Source organism: Typopeltis vanoorti, chromosome 6 (genome assembly GCF_054136105.1).
Source record: "Typopeltis vanoorti isolate ZY-2024b chromosome 6, IOZ_Tvanoo_1.0, whole genome shotgun sequence".
NCBI lineage: Eukaryota > Metazoa > Arthropoda > Arachnida > Uropygi > Thelyphonidae > Typopeltis > Typopeltis vanoorti.
The window spans coordinates 126,505,684-126,518,352 of NC_143554.1; the positions used below are offsets into that span (position 1 = coordinate 126,505,684).

A 12,669-nucleotide genomic window follows, 5' to 3' on the forward strand; every position below is an offset into this window, starting at 1 on the left:
GTATCAGTGAGATTTGGTTGATGGAGGATGATAGAATGCAGTGGATAGTATTTTCAAGAAAGACAGAGAGAATGAAGTGAGGAAGGAATAATTGATTATAGTAGAAGAGCCTGTGATTGATGGGAGAAGTGTTGCATAAAGATTACAGCAGTATCTTAGCAGGCAATTCATTGGGGCTATCCAGTGTGAGATAGAGGGGGGCCACAGGGCAAAACATAGTTGAATGCTATTATAAGTCCAGAGATTGAGAGAAAGAGAAATTAAAGATACTTATATAGGGCAAATTAGCTAAATGAGTACTTAAGCTAATCTCACATAACAATTAATTGCAAGGAAGTAATTATTTTTGGATATTTCAACTATGGAGACAGACTGGAAACAAAACAGGATAAGAAGAAGAAAAGGAAATTTATACAAAGATGTTGGAAGATTTTTTCCACTTGGTTAGACTATAATAAATTTAGTTTATTCCTTTATCCAAGTGTAAGCAAAGTTTGTGCCTGAAGTATCTTCAGGACTGAGGCAACTCATAGTAAAGGTGGACCAAGCTCTCATCACTCCTTGTCTCAGTATCTCCTATAATGCAAAGCACATCTCCTTGCAGACATGTATAATGCTATGCATTAAGGGAAGAGCCACTACCCAGACCGGTTTCGACCTTTATTAAATATTCAATTACAAGTCAAGCTCCAAAAATTCAGCATTATTTCCCCCCTCCCCCTCTCAGTAACAGGCTCACCCTGCCACTAAGAAGAACTCTCAGAACTGGCTGGCTCTACATTGTGGCAGGCTCATCCCACCACTGAGCAGAGCCACTCTTTTGCTCATCTGTGGGGTAACAGCTTTGCCTCAGTTAACTTCATGAGTTACAGTATTGCCAAGGACCTGGGGGACAGAAACATCTGAGCCTCAGTTAAAACTTCATGGGCTACAGCATTCCCATTTATCACCCAAACTTCCAACCGGTTTCGACCTTTATTGAGGTCTCATGAGTGGCAGCCAGACCAGAAGTGATACTAAGGCAGAAGCAATGGAGAAGTCATATTTACCTATACGAGTTGCCAAAAGGTGTCTCACCTTATTATTAAATTACTCTGGATTTAGAGAAAGATGGAAGTTTTTTCCCACTTGGTTAAACTATAATAAATTTAGTATAATTCAAGTTTAAGCAAACAAAGTTTGCGCCTGAAGTATCTTCACGACTGAGGCATTCATGGTAAAGGTGGACCAAGTTCTCATCACTACTTGTCTCAGTATCTCCCATAATGCAAAGCATATCTCCTTGCAGACATATACTGAGACAAGGAGTGATGAGAGCTTGGTCCACCTTTACCACAAATTACCTCAGTCCTGAAGATACTTCAGGTGCAAACTTTGTTTGCTTACACTTTGTTTGTGGGGCTAGAGTCCTTGGTGAATGTGGCGGTCGTGTTTAGTTAGTCTAGAAAACGTGTTTTTAAATTTAAATATAGTGTGGCTTTTTGTCTGCAGTTGTGCATCAATTAGATACAAGTGTCCTTCGGTGGTGTTATTGTTTGGAACTGTGTTGTATATATTGTGTTTTCACTGCTGGTTGTTTCACTACTTCAACTTGTAAAGATGGCGTCCAACAAGAAACGTAAGTCAGTGGCGTGCAGGACTTCTACTTCTACACGAAAGGCTGGCTCAGCGTTAGATTTTTCGCAATGGATGCGTTGCGGAAACTGCTACATGCATGTGCCGAAGAATGTGAAGGATCTGTGGTCGGTCTGGCTAAATGAGAAGAACGAAAATGTCGACGTATGTGAGAAGTGTCGGGATAGGCTGCAGCGTTTAGGAATGGAAGCTGACATTGGGACCATAGTGAATGAACTTTGGTGGGAGTTCATGAAAATGAAAAATGACCTTCATCTTCTCCATGAGGAATTGGAAGTGCTCAGTAAGGAGATACTGGAAGTTAAAACTGAGTTTAATGTGTTAAACAGAGAAATTAGGACTATACAGATTACTTTAGCTGAAGTAACTAGAACAGATTATGTATGGGCGAGTCTTTGGAGAATGATGCAGTAATAAATAGTATGGGAGTGATTGGGAGTCAACAAAATAAAACCACAAGTGGCCTAGAAGAAACGAGATATTGAGAGAGTGGGGGAGGATAGGTAATAGAGCATTGAGTAATGAAACTGGGAGAGTCATGCTGAATAGCATAGAAAATGAGTCCATGAGTGATGCTTGTGTGGACTTGAATGAAGTTCAGAGTGGTAAGATATATGGTGATTCTATGATTAAGGGTATGGAGAGTGGTATGCATGAGTGGGAGAGTGGTATACTTGGCTGGTGGGACAATAGAAAGAGTGGCTTTAGCAATAAAAAGAGGGCATGAAGCAGACAAGATGATAGTTATGGTGGGTACAAATGACCTGAGTGGTGGTATAAATCGGGTAGGAAAAGATTTAAGAACATTGTTAGATATTGTGAAGAGAAAAAGTGTCAATGGGAGGATAGTGTGTGTGCAGCCTCGTTTTGACAATTATGAGTTAAGTAGACGAGCGATGATATTGAATGATATGATTGCACGAATGTGCAAAAAAAGAGGTCTGGAATTTGTTGATGTTTTGAGTGTGTTTAAAGGAAAAAGACAGTTGTATGCTAGAGATGGACTGCATCTGAACATGGAAGGACATAAGCTATTGAAGAAGTTACTGTTTTCTGAACAAGTTGAAGTAATTGGGCAAGGAAACTAATATTGAAAAGGTTGAGTGTAAGAGAGAGAAACTTTAGCACTGATTGTATATTTATTGATCTTTATAAGCAGAATAAATTGCAGAAGAGAGGAGATAAAAATTGTCATGGGACTACTGAAATTAGTGACATGTATATCAGTTCTAAAGCTGGTACAAGAACTAAAAGGGAATCTGCAATTTTTGTATACCAATGCAAGAAGCATTCGAAATAAGAGGGAAGAATTTTTGGCATTAATCAGTAAAATCTCACCAAAAGTTGTAGGCATTAGTGAAACTTGGCTGTCAGCAGAAGATGTGGTCACTGGAATTAAATGTGATGGGTACAGTATTTTCAGGGAGGATAGAGAAGATAGAACAGGGGGGAGAAGTACTGTTGATGATAGCTGATGTGTTGCAGCCAAAGAAAGTAGTATATCAAGATGATAGACATGTGAATGAGAGTTCGTTTGAGGCGGTCTGGTACGAAATAGTGACCAATGCAACCAAATATACAGTTGGATGCTGCTATAGACCAGGGAGTACAGGGGGAGATATTGAATTCATGCATCAGCAAATTAGTGCAATGAGTGCAGGTTTAGTGATTATTATGAGGGATTTTAATTATGGTGATATCAATTGGAAGGAGGAAATATCACGTAGCAAAAAGAAAATGAAGTTCATACATCTTCTATGAGATAATTACTTGAAACAGCACATAACTGAAGGGACATGTGGTGTGAGAGTGTTGGACCTGGTTATTGGTTCAGAAGTTATATGCATAAGTAAGGTGTCCTCATTACCTCCAATTAGTGAAAGCGATCATGTGGTATTGACTTGGGAGGTTGCAAAATCTGTGGATTTTTCTGTTAAGAAGGGATGTATATACGGAACTACAGGTTAGGCAATCATAACAAGCTTCAGAGTGAGCTTGCAGACATTCCATGGCAGAACATATTGCAGGGGAAAGATGTTAGCAGTGCATGGGATAAAATCAGTGGGTATCTGAGGAAAGCAATATCAGATTGTGTCAGATGGGATAACTTTAGTGGGTGCTGATGGTATTGAGGTGACAAAATCAGATGTAATAGTCGAGTTACTGAGTGATCACTTTTCAAAAGTCTATCACCCAAGTGAGGATATCTCTGTACCTGTAGCAATAACTAATGTGGGAATTGAAGCTAAAGAATCAGAGGTATTTAATATATTGCAAAATTTAAATGCAAACACTGGTGTAGGCTTAGATAGAATATCAGCTCGGGTGTTGAGTGAATGTGCAAATGAATTGTTAAACCTTCTTACTTGGATATTTAATTTAAGTTTGAACTCTGGTATGGTCCCTAGGGAGTGGAAGTTAGGCAAAGTGGTTCCTTACACTTTGCCTAACTTCCCATGCACTGCTAATATCTTACTGAGGGGAACAACACTGAGTTTTTGGAGTTTGACCTGTACTTGAACATTCAATAAAGGTCGAAACCAGTCTGGGTAGTGGCCCTTCCCTTAATGCATAGCATTATATATGTCCGTAAGGAGATGTGCTTGGCATTATGGGAGATACTGAGACAAGGAGTGATGAGAGCTTGGTCCACTTTTACCACTAGTTGCCTCAATCCAGAAGATACTTCAGGTGCAAACTTAGTTTGCTTATACTTGGATAAAGGATTAAACTAAATGTATTATGGAAATGTATACAGTTTTGAACTATTACCTGGAGCAGCATGCAATAGAAGGAATCCAAAGCTTAAGAGTGCTGAATCTAGGAACAGCAGCAGCAGAGGATTTTCTTATAAAATCAATAACCAGTTTGCCTCCAATGGGGAGAATAACCATTGGTCTTGCACTTGTAAGGCAGCTAAGGCATGTGGTATTTTCATGAAAAATATACATGTGAAACTACAGGACAAGTAATTATGGTTCTTTTAGAATAGAGCTTGAAGAAATATTATGGCATCAACAGTTTTTTTTTTTTGTGTGTGTGTGTGTGTGTGAGAGAGAGAGGGAGAGAGAGAGAGTTTAGCAATGCATGAAAAATACTCAGGAAATGCTTGAAAGAAGCAGAGTTGGGATGGCATTCTCAAAGTTAGATAGATGATTTAGGAATTAGTTAAAATTGCATGAAGACAAACATCCAACAGGAACTGCATTAAAAAAAAACATTGCAGAAGGAATATAAAGAAAAGTGTGATGTGAAATGCACAGGCAAAAGAGTGATGTGGTAAGAAAGGCAATGATTCTATATTAATTGAGTAGATAAATGGAATTCCAACAAGTTTTATTGCTAAATAAAACTTGTTGCAATGTGTTAATTAAGAGAAAGAATGATTATGGAAAGATAACTTTAATGAATAGAGATGGTGGTAAGGGGACAATGAAAGAACTTAAATGACTGAGTGATCACTTTGAGAAGTCCAGGTGGAAATAACATGCTATCTGATGTGATGGGAATGGATGAAGAAATTGAGGTGGATGTACTGGAGATGCTCAAGTTCAATCTCCAGCTGATCTACTGCACAACTGCAATATTGAATATTACAGAATCTTTATGTGAATGCAATGGAATTATACTGCATTTCAGCATATGAATGAAGGAATGTAGAGAACTGATAATACCTATGAGAGGTTATTTAATTCAGGTCTCAGCACTGCTTGAGTTCTAAGGGAATAGAAAGAGTAGGATGAGTCCATTAGATAAGGGCAGATCCAAAACTAGGATAACAAATTATAGACCAACTGACACTTCTGGAGTAGGCATTAGTCCTGGATATGTTGGTTGGTTTGAGCACCAAATTCAGGAATGTGTGTGGAGAGGTATATGATTGTTTATGAGTAGAAACATGATTTTGGGAAGGAATGGATCTCACTTTAATAATTTACTCACTTTTTATAATAAAATGTCATTTGAGTTGGATGAAAGAGACAGCTTACCATTGTACTTTGCAAAAAGGCATTTAACAAGATATCATGTGAAAGACTATTACATAAACTGGAACAAATGGGTGGATAATATGACATTAGTGAAGTAGATAAGAGGTTAGTTGATGAACTGGCTTCAAAGAGTAATATGTTGTAGTCATAGTATAAGTGACTAGTGGTGAGCCACAAGGAATGTGTTTGGACTACTGTTGTTCAATTTGCATGTAAAAAACACTGAGGATATTCAATTGGTTGTTGGTGATTCTAAGCCAGGAAAAGAACTAAAATGGATGAAGCAATAAAATGAATAAAATAATACAATACAATATGATAAAAGAAATACGATGGATGCCAGTTCAATGTTGAAACATTTCGAGATTGAGTATTTTGCATTTAAGGTGTTACAATGCTGTATTACACAGGTGGAATTACTATTATTATTATCATTATTATTATTATTATTATTATTCAGGCCTCCATGGAGTCAAAAGACTCATCGTGGGAGGTCCTTCCTAAGAACATAAAGTCTGTCAAGACTCATCGAGGGGGAGGTTCCCCCTAAGAAAAACAAAATCTATCATACCATTCCTTAAACTCATTGATTGTTCTCGCCCTCACCACTCTATCAGGCAATGCATTCCATGGCTCAACCACCCTCCATGCAAAGAAACCACTCCTCACCCTCTTGCTCACAGTTTCCTTTCGTAACTTGTCATCACTCCTTCCCGCTGTTCAACCAAGTGAAAGAACTCTCCAGTGTCAACCCTGTAACTACCTCTCAACAGTTTAAAAGTCTCAATCATATCACCTCTCCTTCTTCTATCCGCCAAACTCTGCAGTCCACATTCCCTCAGCCGAATCTCATAACTATCCTTGTACAGTCCTGAGAGCATCTTTGTCATCCGTCTTTGTATCTTTCCCACAGTTAATTTATCCCCTTCAAATCCTGCGGACCAAATCTGAGAACAATAATCCAAGTGTGGTCTGATCAGAGACTTATACAACGGAATGATAACCCTCTTATCTCTGCAGGTCAGTGTTCTTCTCATAATTGCTGCAATCCTCTGTGTTACCTTCACCACCTTTGCAATATGTCCCCTAAACTTCAGGTTTCTATCAATCATCAACCCCAGATCTCTTGTCTCCCCAACTTCCTCCAGTATAACTCCTCCCATAGAGTATGCAGCATCCCATCGATGTTTCCCAAATCCTCAAGACCTTACATTTTGCTGCATTAAACTGACACCCCCATTCATTTGCATTCCATGGATATCAAGACCTTACATTTTGCTGCATTAAACTGATACCCCCATTCATTTGCCTATCTATCTAGCTTATTTAAATCCTCTTGCAGGGCTACCACATCTGCGCTATTACTAATAATCCTTCCCAGCTTCGCATCATCTGCAAACAACTGAATATCCCCTTGCAATCCACTGGCAATGTCATTGATATAAAGGTTAAACAATATAGGTCCTAGTACTGAGCCCTGTGGGACCCCACTTGTAGCCTTCTGTCTCCTTGAAACTGCTTCACCATACACAACTCTCTGATACCTATCAGACAGCCAATCCTGAATCCAATTGACCAATCTGACATCCAGACCCATGTGTTGCAACTTAAATATCAGCTTATCATGTGGCACCCTGTCAAATGCTTTCGCTAAATCCAAGAAAATGGCAGTATATGTCTTTCCCTCATCTACTGCTCTTGTAACTTTATTATAAAACGCTAACATATTACTAAAACAACAGTGCTCCTTCATAAATCCATGTTGACTCTCACAGATAACATTACCCTCATCTGCCCAATGCTGTATACAGTCCCTCAATAATTTCTCCAAAATCTTAACAACTACTGATGACACACAGACTGGTCTATAATTAGACACTTCCAGTCTGTTACCACCCTTATGCAATGGCACTATCTTACCTTCCTTCCATTCCCTGGGCACCTTTGCCGAAGCCAGACTTTCATTGAAAAGCCAGGTTAAAGGCACTGTCAGTTCCCTAGCAGTTTTTCTCTCAAAACTCATGGTGAAATACCATCCAGTCCAAAAACTTTATTGACATCCGGAGTTCTCAGTATCTGAAACACACTCTCCTCCTGTACCTCTAAAACCTTGAACCTGCCCTATCCCTCTAGCATTAAAACTGACTCCTCCAGGATGAAATACTCCAATAAAGTGGTCATTGAACAATTCCACTATGTCCTCTGCATCAATCACTCTATTCCCATTTTTATCCCACAATATCATTCTTCCACAGTCATTTCTCCTCCTACTGGCCACATAGCTAAAAAATTCCCTAGGATTTTCTTTGGATTTTAGGACCAATCTCCTCTCATATTCCAGTTTCGCTTTCCTTACCACACTAGTCACTCTTCTGGCCTGTGTCTTATATTCCTCATGCATCTCTTCACCTGTCTCCTTATATCTCTTCCATAGCCTCTTTTTCACATGCAATTCCTGTTTAATATTGTTTGTCATCCACTTTACTCCAAATTGTGTCCTCTTCTTCACTCGTGTTATACAACTTACCATTGCTGATAACAAATATTCTTTCACAATTTCCCACGCACTAACGATATCCCGGCTTTCCAATTCTTCCCTCCATAAAACGTTCCGAAGTTTACGTCTAAGACTATTATAATCACCTGCATTGTAATTCCACATAAGTTCCCGTCTCTTTGATACTCCTGCATGTCTATTTATTTTCCAAGTCAAAACCATATGGTCACTCTCTCCAACTGGTGGGAGAAATGTCATCTCAGTTATTATCAACTCTTCTGATGCTATAACCAAATCTAAAACTCTTGACCTCTTGTTCCCTCTGTTACATGTTGCCTAAGACATTGGTCCCTCAAGAATTCTAGAAATTCCATATCACTATTGCTACATGCATCTTCCTCTCTCCAATTTATACTACTGTAGTTAAAATCTCCCATAACAATCATTCTTCTTGCACTTGCCAAACTTAGCTGTCTAAACATCTCCTGGTCCCCATCCTCCGTGCTCCTGGGTTTGTAGCAACACCCCACTAAATATCCTGTCTTGCCTACCTCTACCTCACACCATATGCTCTCAAAATCATTTGTCTCACTTCCTTCCAAAGCCTCCACTCTTAGAAGACATAGGTCATCACTTATCATAAACAGTACCCCACCACCACGCTTTCCCCTCCTATCCTGACGAAAAATGCTATACCCAGCGACTTCTATTCCTGTTATTATATCCCCTTTTGTCAACCACGTCTCAGTGATCCCAATAATTTTTGGCCAGGCTGATGCTATCTGCGCCACCAATTCCTCTCCCTTATTCCGGATACTCCTGGCATTAGTATAAAGCATATAAATGCCATTGTTTCTATACCCAGCATTATCCCTTCTAGACTCCACTGGGCTCAGTGTTACCTGACATCGTCTCCCTTCTCCCAAGTTTCCATTCCCACAAGAGGCCTCCCCTGCTATCATCCTCCCTGGGACACACTGACTCGTTCAGAACAGCAATCTCTCCAGATGCCTATGTCCTTCCTCATTCAAATGTAAACGGTCTCTCGCATACAATTTCTCTCTTTCCTCAAACGCACTCCAAGCATCCACATATACCAGTCCTCTCTTGTCACACATTCTTGCTATTATGCCATTCAATATCACCGCTCTTCTGCTCAGCTCATCATTATCATACCTAGGCAACACACACACTATTTTTCCTCTCTCTCTCTTCTTCCATACAGTCTCAAGCAAAAACCTCATATCTCTCGCTGCCCAACTTACATTACCACTCAAGTCATTCGTTCCTACCATCACAATCATCTCATCCACCCTTTCACCTCTCTTAATTACCATAGCCACCCTTTCTATTGTTCCTCCTGGCAAACACTCCTCACGCATCCTATCTTGAACACCACAGATCATTGAGTCGCCATACATTATACCTCTTACCATTCCCTCTCTTCTCTTCTTTCATTCCCATAGTTCTCTCTCATACACTCTCCTCTACTGCTATTCTCTCTTCTAGCATTCCCATACCTCTCTCTCCTACTGTTTCCATTTTCTCCACTTCTAGCACTTCCATATCCCTCTCTCATTCTGTCTCTCCTACTGTTTCCATCCTCTCGTCTTCTAGCATTCCCATACCTCTCTCTCATTCCATCTCTCCTACCGTTTCCATTCTCTCCTCTTCTAGCACTTCCATATCTCTCTCATTCCATCTCTCCTACTGTTTCCATCCTCTCGTCTGCTAGCATTCCCTCTCTTCTACTGTTTCCATTCTCTCCTCTTCTAGCACCCCCATACCTCTCACTCATACTCCCTAAATTCTCTCTCTCTCCTACTCTGATTCTCCTTGCATTTATCTCTTCCATTCTCCTAATCTTATCTTTCATACTTCTGCTCTCATTCACAAGACATTCCACCTCCTCTTTCAACTCATCTATCTCCCTCTGCAGGTCAGTCACTCTTAATCTAAATTCACTCTCCCAAATAAAACCATCTCCTAAACTTTCACAGTCACTCACACCTTCCACACTATCAACTATTATTTTCTCATTCATATATATATTTTTTTCATTCTCTCCTATCACACTACTTGTCTTCCTTCATTCATTCCCCGTTCCTGGAGCAACAAAGTCGGATATCGATATTTCTAATGCACTTATTTCCTCCAACTGCCTGCATTTTGCGCATATACGCTCTCCGCTCTCTTTCACAAGCCACATATCTAATTCCCGAGATGCATACATGCCGCAAGTACTGCATGCCACAAAGTCCCTTATGATATTGCTAATAATTGAGTTCTTAAATGGCAGAGGACTTGGCGATACGCCACTTGCGACTGCTGCTGAATCCGCCATCATTCCTTACTGCCGAGTAGCGTAATCGTTAATTATTCAATTAATAAATTCCGTTAAATAAATAGAAAAAAAAGTACAAACAATTGCAAGCAAAACAAAACATTTAAGTACACTAAATAAAATGAAATATAACTAAATACAGTAATGAAAACTTAGCTTCGTTTTGTCTTCCACCGTTATGCATTCGATTCCGAAGGTAACCAAAATATATTATATCGGACAGCAACTAACTTCCAAAAAACAACCACTGAAGTACACTCATATTCAGAGAAACGATTTAGCATCAAAAACATAGAAAAACAGCAAAAAAAACGGACTATTCATCAATTAAAAATCACTTTCTTCTACACAGCTCAAATTCACTGCCACATGCTACGGCCTACACTGTACAAAACTGATAGCTAGGGTTCTGAGAGTAATAGACATGGAGTTGAAGTTTGGGAGACAGTGCAAAGAATATAGGGATGTTGATAAAGACATTGATGACCATTATAAGGAAGTTATTGTTCTTCATTATGAGTCCTTAATTTGCAGCATAACCACAATATGTCAAAGTTGCTATAACCGTTTTCCATTTAGGATTGCCATAAAAAAATAAATACCGTACAACATATTGTATTATACAATAATAAACGCCATTTTTCTTTATTAGAATGAAGAAAAAAATGGGAAGTTGGAAATATATTACCCAAAAATAAACCTAAAAATAATGTTTTGTAACAAAGAAAAATCATTTTACATTTTCTATTAGTTTTGTTTAGTTTTTTACAAAGTTTTTCATGCCATGACAAGCTCTAATAAGCAAAGTGTGATGTATTGGATGTGCAATTATCTATTACTCAAATGATTTATTATTTTTTTTAAATCAGCAGGATTAAGCACACATACTGTTAGTAGAATAAGGAAGCCTTATCCACTGAAGACTACAAAAATAATTGCAGGCTAACTTTAATTAGTGATTAACCTAAAATATCAGAGTTTAATTGTTCACTGCTAGGGACAAATTAATCCTGGTAACTTGAACATACTACAATGAAAAGCAGTAAATGGAAAGTGTACTATATTGTGGCTTTAAATTAACGGTCATTTAAAAGTCAAATGTTTTATAAATAGAAAAGCATGATATGCAAATTTATGTGCAAACTATTATTTGCATATAATAAGGTGTAATACTGATAATAAGAATGTAATTTTTAAATTATAATATACCTCAGTCTTCTCTGAGCATTACCTGTTGCAACAATTCCTTTGTGTGATCAATTTCACCTTTCTTGTCTGTCAATTCGGCTTCCATTTCATGAATTTTCTCACTCTGTACATCGATCTGCTCAGTCAGTACATTTACCTGTTATATTAATAAACTGAAAATGTAATGTTGCATAACAATTACAGTAATACAATCTAAATAAAAATAATGAAATAATGACTAGCTGATGCAGTCACCCATTCTGCAAATTAAATATTTCTTTATAACCATGTAATTTTTTTTACACTTGTGGTTCAATCATTTTTTCAAATGTAAAATGTGTCAATTAATGAGTGGCATAAACAAACTGAATGAATATAATGCAGTTGCCAATTGTGAATCACACAAATACATGGATTAAACCTCTTTACATCAGGGCTACACAGAAATGATTAACCTTCCTATTATTATTATAACACCAGACCTCCATGGGATCAAAAAACTCACTGCAGGGGGGTACATACTATCACATACAAAACTCATCAAAGTGTGCTTTACACTGATTCAATGGGTCCACATTCACTACAATTCAGGCAATGCATTCCACTCACCAACCCCTCTCCATGCAAAAAACCTGTATACAGTTTTCAGAAATGGCCTGCTGTTCTACCCCATCTTCCATGCTATGAAAAATTTCTTCCACATTAACCCAGTAACCATCCTTTACCAACTTAAACATCTCAATCATATTCACTCTCCTCCTATACATTCAACTTTGTAAACTGTATTCCCTCAATCTGTCTTTGTATCCCACATTCTTACCATCTTAGTCAAGATCTCTGGATCCTTTCTAATGCACTGTCACCACTATGAAAACAAGGTGACAAAAATCTGTGTACAATAACCCATATGTGGCCTGATCAAGGCCTTATACAAAGGAACATAACCTCTATTTCTGCACGCTAAGGTCCTCTGCATAATTTCCATAATGTGATGCAATCACTTTGCAACTTGTGGA

At 38.5% G+C, this 12,669-nt stretch overlaps 1 protein-coding gene across 5 annotated transcripts in view; it reads right to left on the minus strand.

The window, feature by feature from the left end:
• LOC150105922 (liprin-beta-1-like) overlaps positions 1 to 12,669 on the minus strand; it is a 268,087-nt gene that overhangs the window by 128,176 nt on the left and 127,242 nt on the right. For all 5 annotated transcript variants that reach the window (XM_090394411.1, XM_090394410.1, XM_090394409.1 and 2 more), the window contains one exon: positions 11,697 to 11,810. In XM_090394411.1, coding sequence (XP_090250537.1) covers positions 11,697 to 11,810 — 114 coding nt within the window. The remainder of the gene's footprint in view (positions 1 to 11,696; positions 11,811 to 12,669) is intronic.